Source organism: Hippopotamus amphibius, chromosome 4 (assembly GCF_030028045.1).
Source record: "Hippopotamus amphibius kiboko isolate mHipAmp2 chromosome 4, mHipAmp2.hap2, whole genome shotgun sequence".
In the NCBI taxonomy this organism is placed as follows: Eukaryota; Metazoa; Chordata; class Mammalia; order Artiodactyla; family Hippopotamidae; genus Hippopotamus; species Hippopotamus amphibius.
This window is the reverse complement of record NC_080189.1, coordinates 150448717-150470230: the sequence shown is the minus strand read 5'-3', so window position 1 is coordinate 150470230 and position 21514 is coordinate 150448717. Positions and strand designations below refer to the sequence as shown.

The 21514-nt window shown below is 34.1% G+C and overlaps 1 protein-coding gene and 1 non-coding gene across 3 annotated transcripts in view; one reads left to right on the top strand and one right to left on the bottom strand.

Moving 5' to 3' along the window:
* SGPP1 (sphingosine-1-phosphate phosphatase 1) overlaps nt 1-20976 on the top strand; it is a 36110-nt gene extending 15134 nt beyond the window's left edge. Inside the window, exons 2-3 of one of the 2 annotated variants that reach the window (XM_057731063.1) lie at nt 11685-11774; nt 18516-20976. In XM_057731063.1, the coding sequence (XP_057587046.1) occupies nt 11685-11774; nt 18516-19067 (642 nt within the window). In that variant the 3' untranslated portion in view covers nt 19068-20976. The remainder of the gene's footprint in view (nt 1-11684; nt 11775-18515) is intronic. The other variant, XM_057731064.1, reaches the window with a different exon arrangement.
* On the bottom strand, nt 6750-6866 carry LOC130852868 (small nucleolar RNA SNORA61). The gene has a single exon (XR_009053571.1). It is a non-coding gene; the product is annotated as a small nucleolar RNA SNORA61 (small nucleolar RNA).
* Nucleotides 20977-21514: the final 538 nt, after the last annotated feature.

The following is a 21514-nucleotide window of genomic DNA, read 5'->3' as shown; positions in this document are numbered from 1 at the left end:
CCCCTACCAGGGATTGAACCGGGCCCTCAGCAGTGAACTGAGTCTTAACGACTGGACCACCAGGGAATTCTCAAAAACTGATATCTTAAACACTACTTTATGATCAATAAATATTGGTTTATTCATTGTATGGTATATATAATTTTATGATAAATATATTTATATATAATCCTTGCCTTCATTTCTGTTTCTTTAGTGAAGAATTCTAGGAGAGCGATTACTGATTCAAAGTATGTGAACACTTAAAGGTCTTTTATGTATTGACAAAGTGCTTTCCAGAAAGGTTGCCTCAATTTTTACTCCACTAGCAATGTATGAAAACAGTATAAGATATATCATTAAGGTTATTCTTGTCCTCTGTTATTTACATAAACACTATCCATTCCTCAAATTGAAAATATAATCTTTTTTCTTGGTGCTTGCTTTTGTCCCATGCTTAAGTTACTTTAAATATTTTTGAATTCTGCTCAAGACAGTCTTTGTAACTGCTTTAATTTTAAGTAATTTTATTGACTTACTGACTTACGTGAATGTGAATGGAAAATGTCCTAATATAAAAAATAATTCTGATTATGTGTGATAAATATTTAAGGAAAGCATATCAGTAAGGGTAAAACCATTTGGTAGAATAACTGAAGGAAATGTTTAGATAAGTGTTCTGTGATATGATTTGCAATGAAAAGATTAGATAGTGGCATGAAATTAAAAAACATCTAGGAGGTCATATAATCTGTTTTGGGTTTGGTAAATTTTTATTGATTTGAAAATATGAAGGATTTGTACATTTTTCTTTAATCTTTTTTGTTGTTGTTGGTTCTTTTTGTTATTGTTGTTTTGTTTTTTTGTTTTTGGTCAAACAGCTTGTAGGATCCCTGACGAGGGATTGAATCTGCACTCTTCAGCAGTGAAATTGAGAATCCTCACCACTAGGCCACGAGGGAATTCCCTCTTTCATCTTTTTGATAAGATCTAAAGATTTAATTAAAAGCATTCTTTTTAAAGGAAATATGTAAATTCAGTAGATAAAAGCTCAACATTCTCTAAGAAAAAGAAAATAGAAACTAGGAGCCCCTACCAAACTCTAAATTATAACCTATTTGTGTAGTGATAAAAGTGTAAAGTAACAAGCATAGTAAATTGGAAAAGGCATCAGATAGGCCACTAGAATATAATACTAAATATTATTTAGCATCGATGGATCTGTTTCTTATTTTGTAAAGAGAGTGGAGTGGAATTAGTATAAGATCCTTTCTACTGGTAATTAATTTTGTACCTAGCCTCCACTCTGAGAAAACTAAGTAAAATATATCTGTGAATTTTTTGATCCTAGGGTTACGAGGAATTAAACCAACAACACATTTTATACACACTTTATACAGTTTAGTATATTGATTATGAAACCGTGTACCTGATTGGGACTTGAACCCAGCCAAAACCCAGATTGAGACTTGAACCCAGGCTGTTTTAACTGAAATCACACACCTGGTCTCAGGACTTAATTCATCACAGAAAGAATTCAGTGAGAGACAAAGTGATAGGTAAGAAGTGGATTTATTTAGAGAGAAACACATTCCACAGACAGTGAGGGCCATCTCAGAAGATGAGAGTGGCACCAGAGTATGGGGTTGTCAGTTTTTATAGGGGTGGGTAATTTTATAGGCTAATGAGTGGGAGGAGTATTCCAGCTGTTGTGGGGAGCGGGTGGGGATTTCCAGAAATTGGGCCACGGCCTACTTTTTGGTCTTTGATGGTCAGCCTTGGAACCGTCGTGGCACCTGTGGGTGTGTCATTTAGCTTGCTGATGTGTTACAACATGCTCAAAGTCTATACTGAGGCTCAGGGTCTAGTGGAGGTTGACTATCTTGGACCTATTTGGTTCTAATCAGTTTGTGTCATGTCCTCGGGCTATGTTATTCTTTTAAAGGCTGTGCTCTGCCCTCTTCCCTCCTGTTTCAGTTAAGAGCTCAGACTTGGAAATCAGACTTCTAGTGTGTGAATCTCACCTGTGTAACTTAATATCTGTTTGATTTTGGGCCTTTCTGTGCCTTTTGCATTTAAATTAGAACACCTACCCCTTAGGGTTGTTCTGATGATTAAATGAGCTAATATTTGTAAAATTCTTAGAATGGTGCCTGGTATGTAGTAAATTGTATGTTAAATTATTTAATCTATTAACATCTTAGTAAAGAAAAACCACACATATGCCTAGAATTGAATTGGGGGTTAAAAAAAAAAATCTATTGCAGTGCCCTTTGCATTTTGGAAATTCCTGTACTTAATTGCCTCTACTCAACTTTCCCAAGTGCTGACGCATCTCCAGAAGAGCTATTGTCATCCCAGACTAGATTAGCTCCCAACCCTAGAGATTTGAATTAGGAATTAAAAAAGAAAAATCTCCACAGAATCTGTAATAGACAGTGGAGAAATTTTTTGGGACCTTGTAAGCAAATAGGCCACATTATCCAAGAGACAGATTAAAAATTATTTGACAGGTTAAAATCGTAATGAATTAATGAATTGGAAACTGCATGGAAGACTGGACTCACTAAATTTCTTTTGTTCTACTTTGGTTTCTGCAGAGGAAATTAGGAATTTCTTGTTCATCTTTATATGGAAAGCTGTGGTTTTCCTGCAGCTCTAAAATGATGCAGCCCTTATCTTTTTCCTCACAAATCCCTTCCCTATAATAGGAATTGGGAAATGGATCCTATTTTGTTAATATAAGGCCACATCAATTAGTTTGGTAATAAATTAATTATACTTTCCTTATTGTGGTTTGTAATATAAAATGTATTTTAAATTATAATTAAGTTCTGTTGATGAGTTATTTTGCTAAATTGTTGTGGTTTAAGAGTTTGAAAGTGAAAGAGTAAGATGACAACAAATGTATATAGGTCAAAATAATAGATTGAGTTGAAAATGTTTTCGTACACATTTTTATTAACGTGTACATCAAATGTATATGGATCAGATTTTGTTTTACCTGTTTGAACCGACATGTTACTCTACAATAATCTACCAGTGTGGAAAGTACCATGAAGGAAAACATACTGTTTTGCCTAAGTTTTTTTGATTATTTGTTTTTCCTTTTAGTATAGAAAATGTAGTTCATAATGTGCTGTTGAATGAAGTGACTTATATTTCTATGCAACTTGAATTACTTTGTTTTAGAAAGTGTATATCACTTTTAAAAGCTTAAGCTACAGAATCCTTACCTAATAATGTTTATTCTAAAACAAGTATTGGAAATTCCCTTTCCTGAGTTTACTCAACAGGATTTTCAGATTGCAGTTTATCATGGTGAATTCCAGAGATGCTTTTAAGTTTAACACAGCCCAGGTTTGAGGCCAGGAATTCAGTGATACCATGGCTTTTGACCCCAAGTTATCCTGTATGAGATACTCTAAGACTGATGTTCTTAGTGGCTAACGGCTTATGTTTACTTTATTCAGCAAGTATTTGTTGACTGCCTACTATGTGCAGACACTAGATAATTATTAAAATAAATACTATTATTTTAAGTACCTATAAGTAATTGTAATATATATGTACATATAGAATATACATAAAATATATCCTAATGCATAAATATATTTTGTGTCAAGTAAGGGTGTTTAATTTCTTTTAGTAATGTTTTATAGTTTTCAGTGTACCATTCTTTTATTTATTTGGTTAAATTTGTTCCTAGGTATTTTATTCTTTTGAGTGCTATTGTAAATTGAATTGTTTTCTTAATTTCCTTTTCAGATTGCTCATCGCTGGTATATAGAAGCAAAACTTATTTTTGTGCATTAATCTTGTGCCCAACAACTTTGCTGAATTCGTTTCTTAACTCTAGTAGTTTTTTGTGGATTCTTTGGGATTTTCTGTTTTTAAGATCATGTCCATCTGTGAATAGAGATAGTTTTACTTCTTCCTAATTTAGATGTTTTTTTTATTTCTTTTCCTTGCCTAATTGCTCTGGCTAGAACTTACAATATAAAATTAGACGGCGAGGGTGAGAGGTAGACATCCTTGTCTTGTTCCTAATCTTGGCAGGTAGGCTGGGAGGGACCCTTCAGTCTTTCAACCATTGAATGTACGCGGGTGAGTCAAAAATTACCTGCACTTCAATTATATTAAAACTACACCCAGAGTGTGGATAATTTTTGACTCACCCTAGTAATAGTATCTGTAGATATTTCATAAGTGCCTGTTATCGTGTTAAGGAAGTTCCCTTCTTTTCCTAGGTTTTGAGGATTTTTATTATGAAGGAGTATTGTATTTTGTCGAATGCTTTTTCTGCACCAATTGAGATGATTGTGTTTTTTGTTTTGTTTTGTTTTGACTTCATTCTGTTAATGTGGTGTATTACATTGATTGATTGTTCTTTATTGAACCAGCCTTGCATTTCTGGGATAAATACCACTTGATCATGGTGTGTAATACTTAATGTGCTGTTGGATTTTGTTTGCTAATACTTAGTGGAAGATTTTTGCATAAGTATTCACAAGGGATATTGGTTTGTAGTTTTCTTGTGATGTCCTTGTCTGATTTTGGTATCAGGGTAATAATGGACTCACAGAATGAGTTAAGAAGTGTTCTTTCTGCTTCTGTTTTTTGGAAGAGCTTGGGAAATATTGACATTAAATCTTCTTTAAATGTTTGGTGGAATTCACCAATAAAACTGTCTGGGGTTTTTCTTTGGAGGTTTTTGATTACGTATTCAGTTTCTTTACTTGCTATAAGTCTGTTTAGACTATACTTCTTCTTGAGTCAGTTTTGGTAATTTGTATTTTTCTAGGAATTTGTGTATTTCATTTAGGTTATCTAATTTGTTAGCATATAATTGTCCATAGTTTTCTCTTATAATTCTTTTTATTTCTGTAAGATCAATAATGTTTCCACTTTCATTTCTGATTTTAGTTATTTGCATCTTTTTTTTTTTTTTTCTGTCAGCCAGGCTATAGATTTGTCAGTCTTACTGTTCTTTTTAAAGAAATAACTTTCAGTTTTGTTGATTCTCTTGTTTTTCTATTCTGTATTTTATTTTTCTCCACTGTTATCATTTTATTATTTTCCTCTATTGCTAGCTTTGCATTTAGTTTGCTCTTCTTTTTCTAAGTCCTCAAGGTACAGAGTTGTGACTGATTTCTTTCTTTTTAATGTAGGGCTCCACTGCTATACATTTCCCTCTGAGTGCTGCTTTTATTGTATTACATTATTTTTGGTATGTAGTGTTTTGTTTTTATTTGTTTTATTTTATAATTTCCCTTTGATTTCTTCTTTGGCCATGATTATTTAAGAGTAGTTTACTTTCTACATACAGTTGATCCTCATTATTCATGGATTGCTTGTTTTTAAATTTACTCATGCAGTAGAATTTGTTACCCGAAAATCAATACATTCAGACATGTGCAGAATGGTGAAAAATTTGAGTCATGGTCTACATGTTCCCAGTCAAGGTTGAACAAGGCAATGATCTCTTTTCTTGTTTCAGCTATTATACTGTAAACAAGAGTCCTTTTTGCAGTCTGTTGAGTGCCATGTTTTTGTGCTTTTTTTTGATGGCTTTGCTGTTTAAAATGGTCCCCAACCTGCAGTGCTGTTTAGTGTTCCTACACGCAAGGAAGCTGTGATATGCGTTACAAAGAAAATATACATGTGTGAGATAAGATTCATTCAGGCACCAGTTATAGTTCTTTTGGCCATGGGTTCAGTGTTAATGCATCAACAATATAAGTGCATCCAGAAAAGGGAAGAGGAAATGCACTGATGTGTATGTAAGGCCACTCTGGAAATGCTAAAGTAGTATCTGTAGTATCTGATGAAGCTATGGAAAAGGTGGGAAAGTGGCTGAATTTGTAGATACATGAGATGATAACCAATTTTAAAAAGGAAGCATAGTGGACAGCATTGTTACGAGTCTGAAAGCGAATGAAATCATGCTGTCCAGAGTAAGGAAAATATTAAAGTTTTCTCTTGTAGTGCAGACTGGCCTGCACGTTTCAAAAGACTACACAGCATGAAAAATGTTAAACTTGCAGTCATCCTGAGTCAAGATCAAGAGGCTGTGGAAGAATCTTTAAATTATCTGCTAAATGTTATTTAGGAAAAAGACCATGCGGAAAAGCAGGTTTTCAATGCTGATGAGACTGGCTTGTAGAACTATTTTTCCAATTCTGTCAATATTTGCTTCAGTTATTCTGAGGCTTTGTTTGGTGCAAATAGGAGAGTGAGTCAAAAATTGTCCGCACTTCCGTTATATTAAAATTTGTGTTAAAACTATTGCCAGAGTGTGGATAATTTTTGACTCCTTTCATATGTTTACAATCATTATATCTTCTTAGTGAATTGATCCTTTTATCAATACATGTTGTCCTTTGTCTTTGGTAACAATTTTTGACTTGAAGTCTATTCTGTCTGATTTTAGTGGAGCCACCTAGCTCTCTCTTTTGGTTACTATTTGCATGAAATATGTTTTTCTCTTTTTTGACTTTCAACCTATTTGTGTCTTTGGATCCAAAATGAGCCTCTTTAGGCAACGTATAGTTGGATCGTGTTTTCTTAGCCATTCTACCAATCTCTGCCTTTTCATTGGAGAGTTTAAACCATTTCTATCTAAAGTAATTACTGATAAGGAATGACTTTTGGCATTTTGCTGTTTGTTTTCTGTGTGTCTTTATGCCTTTTTTACTTCTAATTTCCTACATTACTGTTTCCTTTTGTGTTTGAGTTTTTTATAGTGTACTTTTTTTTTTTTTTTTTTACATTGTTTGAAACTAGCCCACACGCTATATAGCAGACACAGCTCCAGTACTACTATTCCTCCTTTTACGACCACTGAAACCAGGGTTCAGATCCAATGGGAAAGGGAACTGGAGAGTTATAGTGTACCATTTTGATTCTCTTCTTATTTCCTTTTGTGTATATTTTTTAGATGCTTTTCTTTGTGATTACCATGGGGATTACAATTATTAACTAGATATATTTTGAAGGTAAAACTGACACTTAATGGATTGGTTGATGGATATGAATGAGGAAGTCAAGGTTAACAACAAGGTATTTGGTCTGAGGAATAGAACAGTGGAGAAGTTATTTCTTAGGATGGAGATAACCATAGGAATTTAAGCTGGTCAGATGTGGAGATGGAAGAGAAATCAGGAGTACAGATTTGGTCATGTTACATTTGAGATGCATGTTAGACATTGATCACATAGGTAATTGGATATAAAAGTCTGAGATTTAGGAGAGATGTCCTGGCTAGAGATGGAAGTTTGAGTCACGAACATACAGATTGTATATATAAATCCCTGGGACTGGATGAGATCAATAAGAGAGTAAGTGTAGACTGGGAAATAGGCACACTAATACTAAGGAGTTGTGAATAAAGGGGGGAGTTAACAAAGACAACTGAAAAGGAGTGGTCTATGTATATTTTATATATTTGTAATAAATTCTGTCATTTCCTAGCCAAGGATAATTCCACATAAATCTGTTTTCTTTCTGGTAATATCTAAATGAGGACAGTGGTCCTAAATATTAGTGGTCCTAATTTTAGAGACAGTTTAACATAAAATAAAAAGGTAGTTATAATTTGGATTTTTTTAAGTTGTTTTTTTTTTTAAAGATTTATTTTAATTATTTATTTATTTTTGGCTGTGTTGGGTCTCCATTGCTGCTCATGGGCTTTCTCTAGTTGTGGTGTATGGGGGCTACTCTTCCATTGTGGTGCACAGGCTTCTCATTACGGTGGCTTCTATTGTTGCGGAACATGGGCTCTAGGCACTTGGGCTTCAGTAGTTGTGGTTCGCAGGCTCTGGAGCTCAGGCTCAGTAGTTGTGGCTCACGGGCTTAGTTGCCATGGCATGTGGGATCTTCCCGGCCCAGGGACTGAACCCACGTCCCTTGCATTGGCAGGCGGATTCTTAACCACTGCGCCACCAGGGAAGTCCTGGTTATTCTTAAATATAAAATAAATATGCCAGATGAATTGGTTATTATGCATAATCTTCCTCCCCCAACATGATCCCACTTTAGGAGTGTTACTTTTATCTAGTTTATCTAGTTTGCTCTGTTTTCAATCCCTGTTCTGGGAAGATCCCATATGTCGCAGAACAACTAAGCCCATGTGCAACAACTACTGAGCCTGCCCTCTAGAGCCCACGAGCCACAACTACTGAGCCTGCATGCCACAGCTACTGAAGCCCGAGTGCCTAGAGCCTGTGCTCTGAAACAAGAGAAGCCACTGCAATGAGAAGCCCGAACGCTGCAATAAAACAAAATTAAAAAAAAAAACCAGTTACTTGATAAAATACTTCTTTGCTTTGATACTGTAATTATACTGAATTCTGTTATTCTGTGGGGAGTAACTGTGAAAGTCATGTAGTCAGAACCAGATCAGGTCTTCCCACAAATGTGTTTCTTTCCACGGAGAAAATCTAGGGAAAATATTCTGAAGGTAGAGACTAATGGCTAAAAAAATAGACCAATCAATGAAAATAAAAGTGACTTATTCTTTTCTCAAGTAGTCGTCTTACCCCAGTGAGGTCTCAGGGTGCTCTGGAATAGGGGAAAAGCCTCTGCATCTAGCTTGATTGCATTCCTACCTCTCCCATTTAAAAACCTTGGAGATAGTAAACCTGAATAAATGTGGATTGAATTAAGTTAAATTCAGTTTCATTGTTCCTACTCAAAAATGCTCCTTTTCCCCTCTCTAGTCTGAGCTTTTGAGACTCAATAAATGAATTTTTCTTCTATCTATTGTGTACAGAGAATTCCCATTAATAACTTTGTACATTTTTTACTTCCTTATGGGATCTAAGTGAAATAAGAAAGAAGAAAGAAGCATAGGAAACTTTTTTGGTGGTGGCAGTGGTAGTTTTTACTTTGTTGACGCTCCCTTGCTATTAACAGTTTAAAAAAAAATTAACAGAAAAATTGAAAAGACCTGGAGTACCTGCTACAGAGACAGAAGCCACTGTCATCATCTCTCACCTAGATTATAACAGCCTCCTAACTGGTCTTCCTGCTTCCACCCTTGCTCCCTGTTGTCTAATCTCATGACATTACTCTGCTCAAAACCCTGCAATGGCTCCCAGTTGATCCCCCCTAAATCATATTCCTTACAGAGGCCTCTCAGGCTCTGCTTGCTCTGGTTGCCATGACCTCTCTCACCTCACCTCCTACCTGCGCTCTCTGTTCCAGCCACGTTGGCCTCCTTGCCAGTCGCATGTCCTCATCAGAGATTTTGCTCTACCCAGTCCCACTCCCTCGTATGTTCTTTCCTCAGATACCTTGTTGGCTAATTGTTTCACTTCCATCCAGTCTTGCCTCAAATCTCAGCTTGTCAATATAAAGCCTACACTGATTATCTTTTAATATTTAACCGGCCCCACTCACACTCCCATACTCCTGATCCTGTTTCTATTACTGTTTTAATTATGATAGGTGTGGTTATGCTGTGGTAATGACTTAACCCTGAAAACAGCTTAACAGCAAAAGCTTATCTCTCATTTGTGTTTCATATCCGTCATGGGTTAGCAAACAGCTCTGTTCCACTTAGAACCTCAGGGACCCAGGCTGATGGAAGTTTGCCCATCTTGTGATGCATCTCAGCATGCAGCTTCCAGCATCACATCTGTAGGGAAGAGAGAGTTCATAGAATGATTGAAAGTGGCACAAGTCACCTTTTTCCCAGTTTGTTGTCAAAACCAGTTACATGGCCCCAATCTACCTGCAAGAGGAGCACAAGGACTATTTGATGAATGTTACTATTTCAACACCTGTTCTCTTTTTATTTCTCCATAGTACTTATGTTTTATTATATAATTTGTACATTTTATATAAAATATCATTTACATATTTACGTATCATATAATTTGCATACTTTATGTTAATTAGTTAGTGCCTTCCCACAGCAAGAATTTAAACTTATTCTAGAAAACCTCACTACTTATAACTTCATGGACACAGGCCTTTCTTTGTTTGCTCCTGCTGTTTGTAGTGTCCTCTTTTTTTGCCCTGTGCTCCTTTTTTCCTCTAAAGATTAAATCCTATTCATCTTCTGGGACAATTTGCATCTTAATCTGGGAGACTTGACTAATATCCTTAAAGTAAGTTAAAGGCCCATGCCTTAGACTCCCTCTGAATTTTTATTATAGTCCTATCATAGCCCTTAACCTCCTTATAGGGTCACAGGTCTGTCTGCCTCATTAACCACGTTCCTCATGCACATGGAAGAATGTCTGAAGAAATACGTGGAGCCTAGAAAATAAACTTTGAGGATCTGAATAGGAACAGTATAAGTAGGGTGAAGACATGACAGAATCAAGAAATATTTAGAAAGTAAAATCAGTAAGGCTTGCTTATTGGTGAATATGAGGGCTAAGGAAGAAATCAAGGGTAGTTCATACTTCTCGTTTCGATTATGATGCTTCCAGATGACATAGGGAATATGAGAGGAGGAACAAGTCTGGGTGGTAGGATGATGAGTCGGGTTTGAGGTATAGTGGGTTTAACGCCGTCAGGATCTCAGCTGGAGATATGTGCAGAGGTCGGCTAATCGGTTCTTAATCCAAGGACATGGATAGGTCTTCAGCATGCTACACAGTATTTAAAAAATCAGAAAAGGTGAGACTGCCAGTAAATTCTACTAAAGGCAGAACCCTTAGTTATACTAATGTTTAAGGAACAATTAGAGGAATACATGCTCTTGTGTGGAAAACACAGAAAAAAATAGATGGTGAAAGGGGAACCATGAGAGTGTGCTGCTATAGAAATCAAGGTATTTATACTTTCAAGAAGAAATGTGTGGGCCGTGTTAAATACAGTAGAGAAGTCAAACGAAAACAACTATGTACTAAGTCTTGACCACTCTTCTTGCAACCTTCCTTAACTTCTCTCTCTCAACCCCACTTCTTATTGAACCACCTTGAATTCTTATTGAACCATCTTGGCTTCAATTTGTGAAGTTATCAGGCACAAACCGCCTCAAATGTGCCCCCCTTCTTCGTTTACAAACTTAAGACATGTCCATCAAGCATTTCCTCCTTCCCTCTAATATCAGGAGCTTCAAAGCCGACTCAAATACTGGTGCCAGTGATACTGAGTTGTCTACATTAATTTTTTCCCCAATTTATGGCTTTCTGCTCCCAGTATCCCGCCAAATTTTTTTGCAGTAAGGTTGCCATTTGAAATTTTAGTGGAGGGGCAAAAGTGGACAACAAATTACATGATGTTGAATATTAAAAGGAAGATGGGGAAATGGCAAATAGCAGTGACTGATGGAAGTGAGAGGGAGAGAATGCCTCCTCCCCAGGGAAGCAGTGATACTTAACCTGGACCAGATTCAGGCACTATTCCAGAGGCACTTTCATTCTGGAGCTACAGTAAAAGTATGTCTCTTACCTGTTTTTCTTCTGTAGCATGCCAGTGATTGAATCTTTACTGTAGAAGCAAAAATGAGCCAGCTCCCACAATGAAAATTGTAGAAACATTACATTTGATTCATTTGTTCATTCATGTAAAAGTGTTTCTTGAATGTCTGCTAAGTGCCATGCTTAGGGTTAGGTACTGGGAATACAACAGAGAGTAAAACACATAGTTCTTTTTCTCCTCGAGTTTTGTAGTATAGTGATTTTTTATTTGCTTGTTTATATTTAACCTAATTTATTTAACTAATTTTACTTTTTTTTTCCCTTTAGTATCCTCTTATATATGGACTGATTCTTATTCCCTGCTGGTGTTCTCTAGTTTGCCTAAGTAGAATTTACATGGGCATGCACTCCATTCTGGTAAGGAAAACATTGTGTTCATAGTGCTTTATTTTTTTCTAAAATTGACAGGCAGTTTTATAATTTTTAATCATTTTCAAACTTACTGGAAACCTACATGAGAAAATGTAGTTATTGTAAATCTTCTAACTTTGTTTTGCAAAAATAGAAACAGGATGCTTTGCAAAGTTTTAATGTAGTTATCATGTATTTCATAGAAACAGTTCCCAGCAATCACAATAAACTGAGTATTATACTCAGGATAATATTTCTCCCTCCTTCCAGTTTCACTTTTATTTTCTTTCTCATTCTCTTCTATGCCTTTCCTACCACTGAGTCAAAACCAACAATGTAAATACAGACACCGAGGAGCTTTACTCATAAGTGAAGACCCAGTGACAGAATGTAAACTGTCCTGGTGCCACTTGTATTTGAATATTAAACTCTAGTTTTCTTCTCTTTCCTGACAGTATTTTAGGGCTTACATCAGATATTTTATTTTGAGAATGCAGTTCAGTTTGAAAAGCAGCAGCACAGGGACCCTGTACTCTTTCAACCACACCTAACTTACTTCCCTTCCTCTGTATCCCGCTGACATTCCCTAGTTCTAGCCCACACCATCTCTTAACCAGATTACTGCAGCAGCTTCTTAATTAGTAGCCCCACGTCCAATGTGACACTGCTACGTACAGTGTTTAGCCTCCTGTTGTAGTTTACTGCCCCAAACACAAATATGATGCCATACTGAATGACTTAGGTTTCCTCAAATGCAAAGAATGTTTCTTATCTCCATACCGTTAGGAACGCCTTAACCTCCACATAGAATGCCCTTTTCCTTTTCTTTGCTTGACTATCCTCTCTGTTCTTCACAACTCACAAAAAAACATTATCTCCTAAAGCCTCATTATCTTCCCCATCTTTCCTTTCTCAAATCTGACCTTTCTCCCAAAGCATCTTGAGCATAACTCTGGCGTAGTACTTATAAATATGCTAAATTGCAATTGCTTTTTTCTTTATCTGTTTCCCCCACTAGACAGTAAGCAACATGAGGAAAGTAACTCTCTATCCCTTGCATCTACTGTGGTGTCTTTTAGGACACTCTGAATGTATTATGTATTATCTTGTAGATAAAGGATGAGAAGAAAGGTAGAGAGATGGAAATGAATTCATGAATCCAAAAATTTATAATGGGTTATATCGAATTTTTCTTGTCCTTAACAAGTTAACACTTTTAGAATTTTCTACTCATAAAAATATTTCATTAACTTATTTCATAGCTGTAGAAATACTGGGTTTCTATTTCTTCCTCAGATTGCTTGCCTCCAGCAGCTGCCCCTTTACTAGTAATCTTCCAGAAGTCCCAAAGGCTTTGTTAAGAAGCCAACTGTTTGCATTTTATTTTTTATAATTTATATTAATACAAATTATGAATTGACATATACTTCTATCTTTCTGACTAATCTACTAATTTTATAGTAGACTATCACATTTTTATATCAAATCTAATATTTGTCACAAGAAAATGTTTTTCATCTCTGTGCCTTGTAACAGTTATTCCCTTCCACTCCCAATTAGCAATATCACACCTAAAAAACTACCAAAAGGTTATGCATCTGTGAATGATAATATTATCCCTAGAGTCACTATCATCATAAAAGAGGAGTAAGAATCTTGATATATTGAGTATATAATCTCAAACATGCTGTTCTTAAAAAAAAGGAAATGTATAGTGGATTGATTAAATATTCAAACTGAGCTCAGTTCGTGTTTTAGATACTGGATAACATCTGTTCTTAAATCAGCTGAAGTAAAAACAATATTAATGTATTATTTTTCAAATCATGAGTCCGATAACCCTAGTTTTTGTTTGGTCACATTGCAAGGCTTGTGGGATCTTAGTTCCCAGACCAGGGATCAAACTCCGGTCCCAGCAGTGAGAGCACTGAATCCTAACCGCTCGACCTCCAGGGAGTTCCTCAGCCCTAGTCTTTTAATTATTCAAAAACCATCTTGTCCCGTAAAATGTCTTTATCAGTTTTATTCTGACTAGCTACTGAATTTTATTATGTGTAGTATTACAAGTTGTTATTCTTTTTTTTTTTTTACAAGTTGTTATTCTTTTAAAAGTAAAATCACAGATGACTTGTAAGCATTGTAAACTATGTTCATGTTATAAGCACAGTTATTCCTAGTCAATAATATATTGGTCGTATCATTTGATAATTGACATACGAAATTATAGTCGTAATGAACCCCCCTTTTTTTACATTATAGATCTAATATATTCCCACAATTTTCACTTTTTCCTGTATTTTAATGTTTCAGTAATTACCTGCATTTCAAACTAATTTCTTAGTCATAATTTGTATCTTCATTGTTTATTGTGAAATTACTGTGGAACTATAAGTAGAGTGTGTCCTAGAAGTTGCTAATAGGTACTTAGATGCCATATTATCAAAGCAGATGTCTTTATTAACATTAAGAGGAAATGTAGTCTAATAATGTAATCTAAATAATTTATAATGAGCACTTCATTATTTGCCATATGCTTTGTTTTTTATTGTTACAATGCAAAGAGCAACACTTTAACTTTTAACATTTGCCTACTTTCCTAAACAGATTTTCTTAATCCCCAGAAAAGTAGAGGAGTTACTACATCCATTTTTCCTTTACTTATTTATTTATTTTTAAATTTTTATTAAAAAAATTTTTTTTGGCCACCTTTTGTGGCATGCGGGATCTTAGTTCCCTGACCAGGATTGAACCTGTGCCCACTTGCATTGGGAGTGTGGAGTCTTAACCAGAGAAGTCCCCATTTTTCCTTCATTTATTATCAAACCTAGCTGTAAAAATTTCTTACAACACAAGCCATTTTTGAATTACTAGATTAAGTACTTGTCAAGTTACTATTTTGTTTCTACATTAGTAAAATTATGAATGTTATCATTACATTTACCCAAAATTGTACAAAAAGTTTATTTTTCTATATGTGGAAAGTCTTTTTAGAAAGGTATTATGAGCTCATAAAGTAGAACATGCCTCTCAAACCCATTTTTATAAGAAGATATAAAAATCAAACTAACCAAACAACAGCAAAAATCCCCAAAACATGTTATGGAGAAAGATCCAGAACAGTAAACACTAAGAGTTTTAATTTAAGTTGTTATTTCTGGGTAATAATTACCTGTTATTGTTTATCCATATTTTCTGGTTTTTCTGTAGTGAACATGTATTTAATTTGAATTTTAATTAAAAATTTCAAAATCCATTATTAATAATGCCTTTATAATCAAGGATACTACATTCCAGTAATACATTTTGTTGTTAGAAACTGTGTTGGCATCATTGTCATGTTGAATTAGAAGCAGGACACCAGAAATATGTTATAATTTAAAAAAAAAAAAGCCAAAAAACACTAGGAGCAGACGGAAGTCTCGAATTCCAGTCTCAGCAAATCACTAGCCTCTCCTGTTTTATTTACTGATTGGGAGAAATGAAAAGGAGACAATTCCAGGTTGAATGCATAATAAATCTTTATTGAGCTTACGGTGTTTGGTATCTTCTACCACAAATCTGATGAGAAGCATGAATATTCCATTCAAATGTATAATTATTCACTTTTGCTAAGTTTCTTTTTGGAAAATTTGCTACTTTGAGTTCTTTATGTTACCTTTAACATCAACTTTTCTTTATTGCATACTTTGTGCTATAATACTTAAAACCACTTACACATTTTAAGGTCATACATTAAATTGATATTACAATGATAGCCACCATGTTTATGTCCTGAATTCAATCCTTCTTTCTGGTTCAGTAGCATGGAAATTAAATATGCCCTTTTTATCCAGGGTAATATAAATAATTAGTAACTCAGTCAGAAAAGGAGGCAAATTTGTATAGAGTCTTGTAGCAATCTAAGTTTAATATTCATAGAACTATACAAAAAAAGTGGAGGACAACAAATATTGGATGTTTTATGTCATACTGAAATATACTTCTAAAAATATAATTATATTATATATATGTTATCATATATATATATATAAAGAAAGCATGTAAATCAGCAAGAAGAAAAAATCCAAAGAAACAGTGTCCTAAAGACACAAATATACATTGTATAGAAAAGGAATAGCCCATACACTTATGAAATAATGCCTAATTATCAGGGAAATGCAAATTGAACATCAAGAAATACCAACAACTGATGGGATATACATTTCTATAAACATTTTGGAAATCTTTTTTATTATCTTGTAAAATTGAATGTGCACATATACTATGATTCTGCCATTCCATTCCTAGGCATGTGTCCTAGAGAAACTTTCATACTCATACAGGGAACATCGAAAGAAAGAACATAGTAGCATTGTGTATAATCCTGGTTGGTTGAAGAATATATGCCAATTAAGAAAGCATTAAGCTCAACCATAACCAATGAACTAATCCAAAACCTGAAAACAATCTAAGTGACCAACAGTGGGAAAATAAATAAATTGTATAATCACACAATAAAATATTACACAGTTGTGAAAGTTGAATGACCTGTATAACTGACTACATGTGATGAATGAATCTTAAAAACTTTAATGTTAAGTGTAAAAAGCACATCAAAGGAGACTGCATACTTGCCTAACATTTTTATAAAGCTCAGAAAGAAGCGAAACTAGGTAATGTTTTGTTTGGAGATATGTGATAAAACAGTTTTTAAAAGCAGGTATTTATTCAGCCAATAGTCAGGTTTATGCAGAGTGATAGAACTAGGAAACAGCATACCAATAGATTCAAAGTACTGGTAATATTATTACAGTTCTTTTTTGGGGCAGTGATTTTATAGATATTCGTTTTATAATTTCATATACACTATCTTTTTCTATGTACTAAATATTACATAATAAAAATCTTAGGACAAAAATATTAAGCAACTACTCTGTTGCTTAACTGTATTGTATGCTGTTGAGAAGTAACCATTGTCGGGGGCAGCATGAAGGTCACTAGTGAGAAGAGTGGTTTCAATGCAGTGATGAGTAGGAAAAAATAGGAAGTGAGAAAGTGTAGGCAGTGAACATAAGCAACTCTTCTGATAAGTTTTTCAGTGATAGAGAGTACATCCCAGGGTTTGGTTTTGTTTGTTTTAAGGTGGAAATTCTGGAATAGTTTTGTTCATTTCAGGAATGATTCGGAAAAGAAAGTTCTTTTAATAATAGCATTATTTCCTCCAGAAAACCATCTTCTGTCATCTACCCACTTGTTTGTACCTAAAACTAGAAGCCATTTTTAATTCCTTTTTTCTTTTGCTTCTCTCTTACAGTCAGATCATCACCAAGTTGAAGTTAGTCAACTCTAATTTTAAAATATTTTACTAAATCCATCTATGTACGTCTCCTTATATGGATCATACCTAGAGGGAAGCACTACAGTAGCCTCCCACTAGTGTCTCCAGTGGTCTTCTGGCTTCCATACTTTACCCCTATAATCTGTTCTCTACACAACAGGTGGAGTGTTCTTTTATAAATATCAGTCAGATTTTATTACACGCCTACTTGGGAATCTTTCAGGCTCCCTATCACTTTTGAAATAAAATCTGAACTTCTTACCTGACCTACAAGGGCCCTCCCTAACGTGATTTGATCTCATATCACATGCCTCTTTCTCACTATTTGAGCCACACCAAATTTCTCTCAGGTCCTTGAACTCACTAGGTTCTTTTCTGCTTTAAGGCCTTGGCACTTGGTATTCCCTCTACCTGGGACACTTTTCCTTAGACCTAAAGATAGGGCTGACTCTTTTTTGGAATAGATCTCTGCTCAAGTGTCACCTCCTCAGACAGGTTTCCCTAATTACTCTAATAGGGTCTTTCATCATTCTATCCCATTGTCTTGATTAGTTTCTTTATAATAATCTGAAATGGTAATATTTATCTGCTTTTTTACTCACATGGTTATTGTCAGTCATCCACACTAAATGTAAGTTCTGTGGCAGTAGGAATTTATCATTTTTTAAGCAGTGTATACTCAGCCCCTAAAATAGTGTCAGGCACATTTAGGTACTCAATAAATATTTGTTCAGTGAATAAATGAATGAATAGGAAAAGGAAAAATAGGCTTTGTATCCTCTTTAGTCATGGAAATAATTATGTGTTTAAATGTGTGATTATTATAGTAAATGCATGAAGATGAAGTCTTTGAAAATAAGTACAGTTGATCCTTGGACAATGCGGAGGTCAGCACAGTCAAAAATCCACCTGTAATTACAGAGTGCCCTTCATATACTCGGTTCCTCCATATCTGCAGTTCCTTCGTATCAGGGGTTCTGCATCCTCAGATTCAACCAGCCAGCGATCATGTAGTGCTACTATTTACTATTGAAAAAAATCAGCAGTTAAGTGGATCCACACAGTTCAAACCCGTGTTGTTCAAGGGTCAGCTGTATATTGTTTTTCCCAGAAATCACAACTACATACTCTAAGGATAGTTTATTGTTCAGGATTTGAATATAAATGTGTATAGCATATATGTATTAATTTATAAAAGGGCAGAACTATAAAAACATAATCATTTTATCATCATCAGTAAATCTTTTTAGGATTATTATAACAGTTTTTAGTACCTATTATATATGGTATAAAGTTTACTTTAAGAATGTGACATATTTTAAAAAATGTATATTTACTAACATTGAAATGTGAAAAAATATATATATATATTTCTTTAAATGCCAAAAAGAAGTATTACACTAAACAACTCTACTTTCTTCTTTTCTCAGGATGTTATTGCTGGATTCGTGTATACCATTTTAATCTTAGCTATCTTCTATCCATTTGTGGACCTGATTGACAACTTCAACCAAACTTACAAATATTCTCCATTAATCATCATCGGGCTTCATTTAGCCTTGGGGATCTTTTCTTTCACTCTAGACACCTGGAGTACATCCCGGGGAGACACAGCTGAGATTCTAGGAAGTGGTGCTGGGATTGCATGTGGATCTCATTTTACCTATAAAATGGGTCTAATATTAGATCCTCCTCTGGATATATTACCTTTAGCTAGGCTCCCCATTTCGGTGACTCTGTTTGGAAAAGCCATATTGCGGATCTTCATAGGGATGTTATTTGTACTAGTAGTCAGAGATATAATGAAAAGGATCACTATTCCTTTAGCCTGTAAAATCTTCAGTGTACCATATGACAATATTCGAAAAGCAAGACAGCACATGGAAGTTGAACTTCCTTATCGGTATATTACCTATGGAATGGTAGGTTTCTCTATCACGTTTTTGGTTCCTTACATATTTTTCTTTATTGGTATCTCTTGATGGAGAGATACTGTTTATGATAAGAAAGGAGGGTATCAGTTACTGATATCTAAAACCATATTCTAGTTAAAAGCCAAATCAGAATTAGGCTTTTGCAGGAATTTAACTTGAATAATTATTTAAGTAAATCCGTAAGAGTCAGTGCATTTTATCATTGCACATCCAGTTACTGTTTTAGGTGAGCTGAGCTAACTCAACATTGAGAAAATGATAAGCATCCATTTGGAATGTTCGTGTAATATTTGGAGAGTTTTGTGCTGTTATGGATTCAAGTTATATATAATATATATTAAGGACCATAATATACAATTATGTATCTAATATATGTTATATATAAAATAATATACCTAAGTTTTTTTTAAAACCATGGGGGTGTATTATAAAATCAGTAATAATATGCAAACAGTTGTGCCTGTGTATTTGGACTTAATACAGGTATGTTGTTAATAACATATATTTAATGTTTATTTACTATGGGAGCCATTTCCTAATCAAATTGCATAATTACTAGACCAGAATTCATATGCTACCACATATTGATTTACTGCCTCTTTTTACACTGCCATCACCTTTCATGTTACCCATGATGTTGAACATAGGAGGCATTTTTAATGGACCAGATTTTCAGAAAAATTAGTTTTTGGATTCCTTTCTTTGTTTGTTTCCCAGTTCTGTACACCATGTTGAATGTACTTTATTTGCAATTGTTCTGGACATTAGTTTAAGAATTCAGGTACTGAATTTTGTTGCTTGCTAATTGTGCCTTTCTGTTGCTGAATTAAGAAATGCCATGTATACTGTGATATAAAAATAAGACTAACTTTATCTTAAGTTACATATAATCAGACAAATATTTTTAAAAATATCTGTCAAGCTAACAGGGCTAGAAGTAAACCACCCTTCAGTTCTTCAGCCGTTGTTTAGAAAGCAATGTGGAATGGACTAAACTTTCTCACTAATTTATTGGGAACCTAAATGGATAAATATTTCCATTTTTGTAGGTATTTTTCTGTGCATTGTAAGTTATAGGAACAAGATATATTTTTTGTACATTGTCTTGATCGTTTATACTATAGGTAGATCTTTCCGATGAATGGAAATGTAATTGAACTTTATAGATGGGACAATGCACATGTTTCATATGTAAACAGACCATTTTTCTAAATTATTTGGAAAGGATTGGATTTAGCAGTATTAACTTTTAATACCCATTTATTAGCTACTTATGGTAAATTATAAAATTTAAAAGTATCAGTATTTTAGATCCTATTATTTTTTCAACCTTTTATTATTTTCATGGTGGAAAATTTGAGTATAAGTATTAAACTATTCTTTATTCTGTTCGTGCCTTTATAATTTGAAGTGTAATTGTAATTAGGTTAACATTAAGTTTATTTGTAGTAAGGTTTTCATAAAGAAGAGGATTAACTTTCCATGTAAATGGGCATCAGGTATGGAATTACTGACTTAGTGCAATATCTGTCTGATTATCCAGAGGTATCAACTTAAGATGTTTCTATTTTGGGCAGCATAACTATTTGAGCTCATATTTTTATAATTCTGATTGAGAATTTAGGGACATGGTAATTTTTGCCAATAGCAAATCTGATAATTGTAAGTAAAGCAACTAAATTTTCAACCTTTACCTATTTAGTTAACAGAAAACCAAGGCACTTAGGAACATATCGGTACGTTGGAAAGTGTGCAAAGAAATTTCTTTCAAAATGTGTTTACTGAATTGAATTTTAGGGACTATTTCCTATAATTTGGGTCTATGCTATCTTATTAATTTTTATATCTAGCTTAAACGGTATTTGAAAATATTCCATTTCTTTGTGATTTATTATTTTCTGTCCTATGATAGTTCCATGCTAAATGTATTTTAAAATAAAAGTCAAATTCAAGATTGGAGGGTGTTTTGTTTGCCTTCTGTGCATTTGTTTCTGTATTGTCTGGTAGAGATTTATAAAAATATATCTAGTATTTTCATGCTAACACTCTTTTCCTATGAAGCATTGAAGTACTGTTTTTTGTAATAGACGACATTGAAGAAATTCTTTAAGGTTCAGACTGACTTTGGGCTCTATATGTGATCATTCTGACATTGTACTTTTAGTGAAAAGTGTCATAACTTTATTTTTAAAACTTATGCATAAAACATGTTTCAGTAAAGTCCATGACTAGGTATTGTAGGTAGTTGACTGTTAATCCATTAATTCAGGAATTAAGCATAACACTAGGAAAAGGTACTTTTTCAAGCAGAATAAACATATGAACATTTCATTTTGTAATTATAAAGTGCCATAACATGTGAATTGCAAAAACTAGGGCCACCTGAAAGTCATTATAAGACCTAATATAAAGTGATATAAGTATAATTTAGATTTTTCTTATAAATTTATTTATTTATTTATTTATTTATTTATTGGCTGTGTTGGGTCTTCATT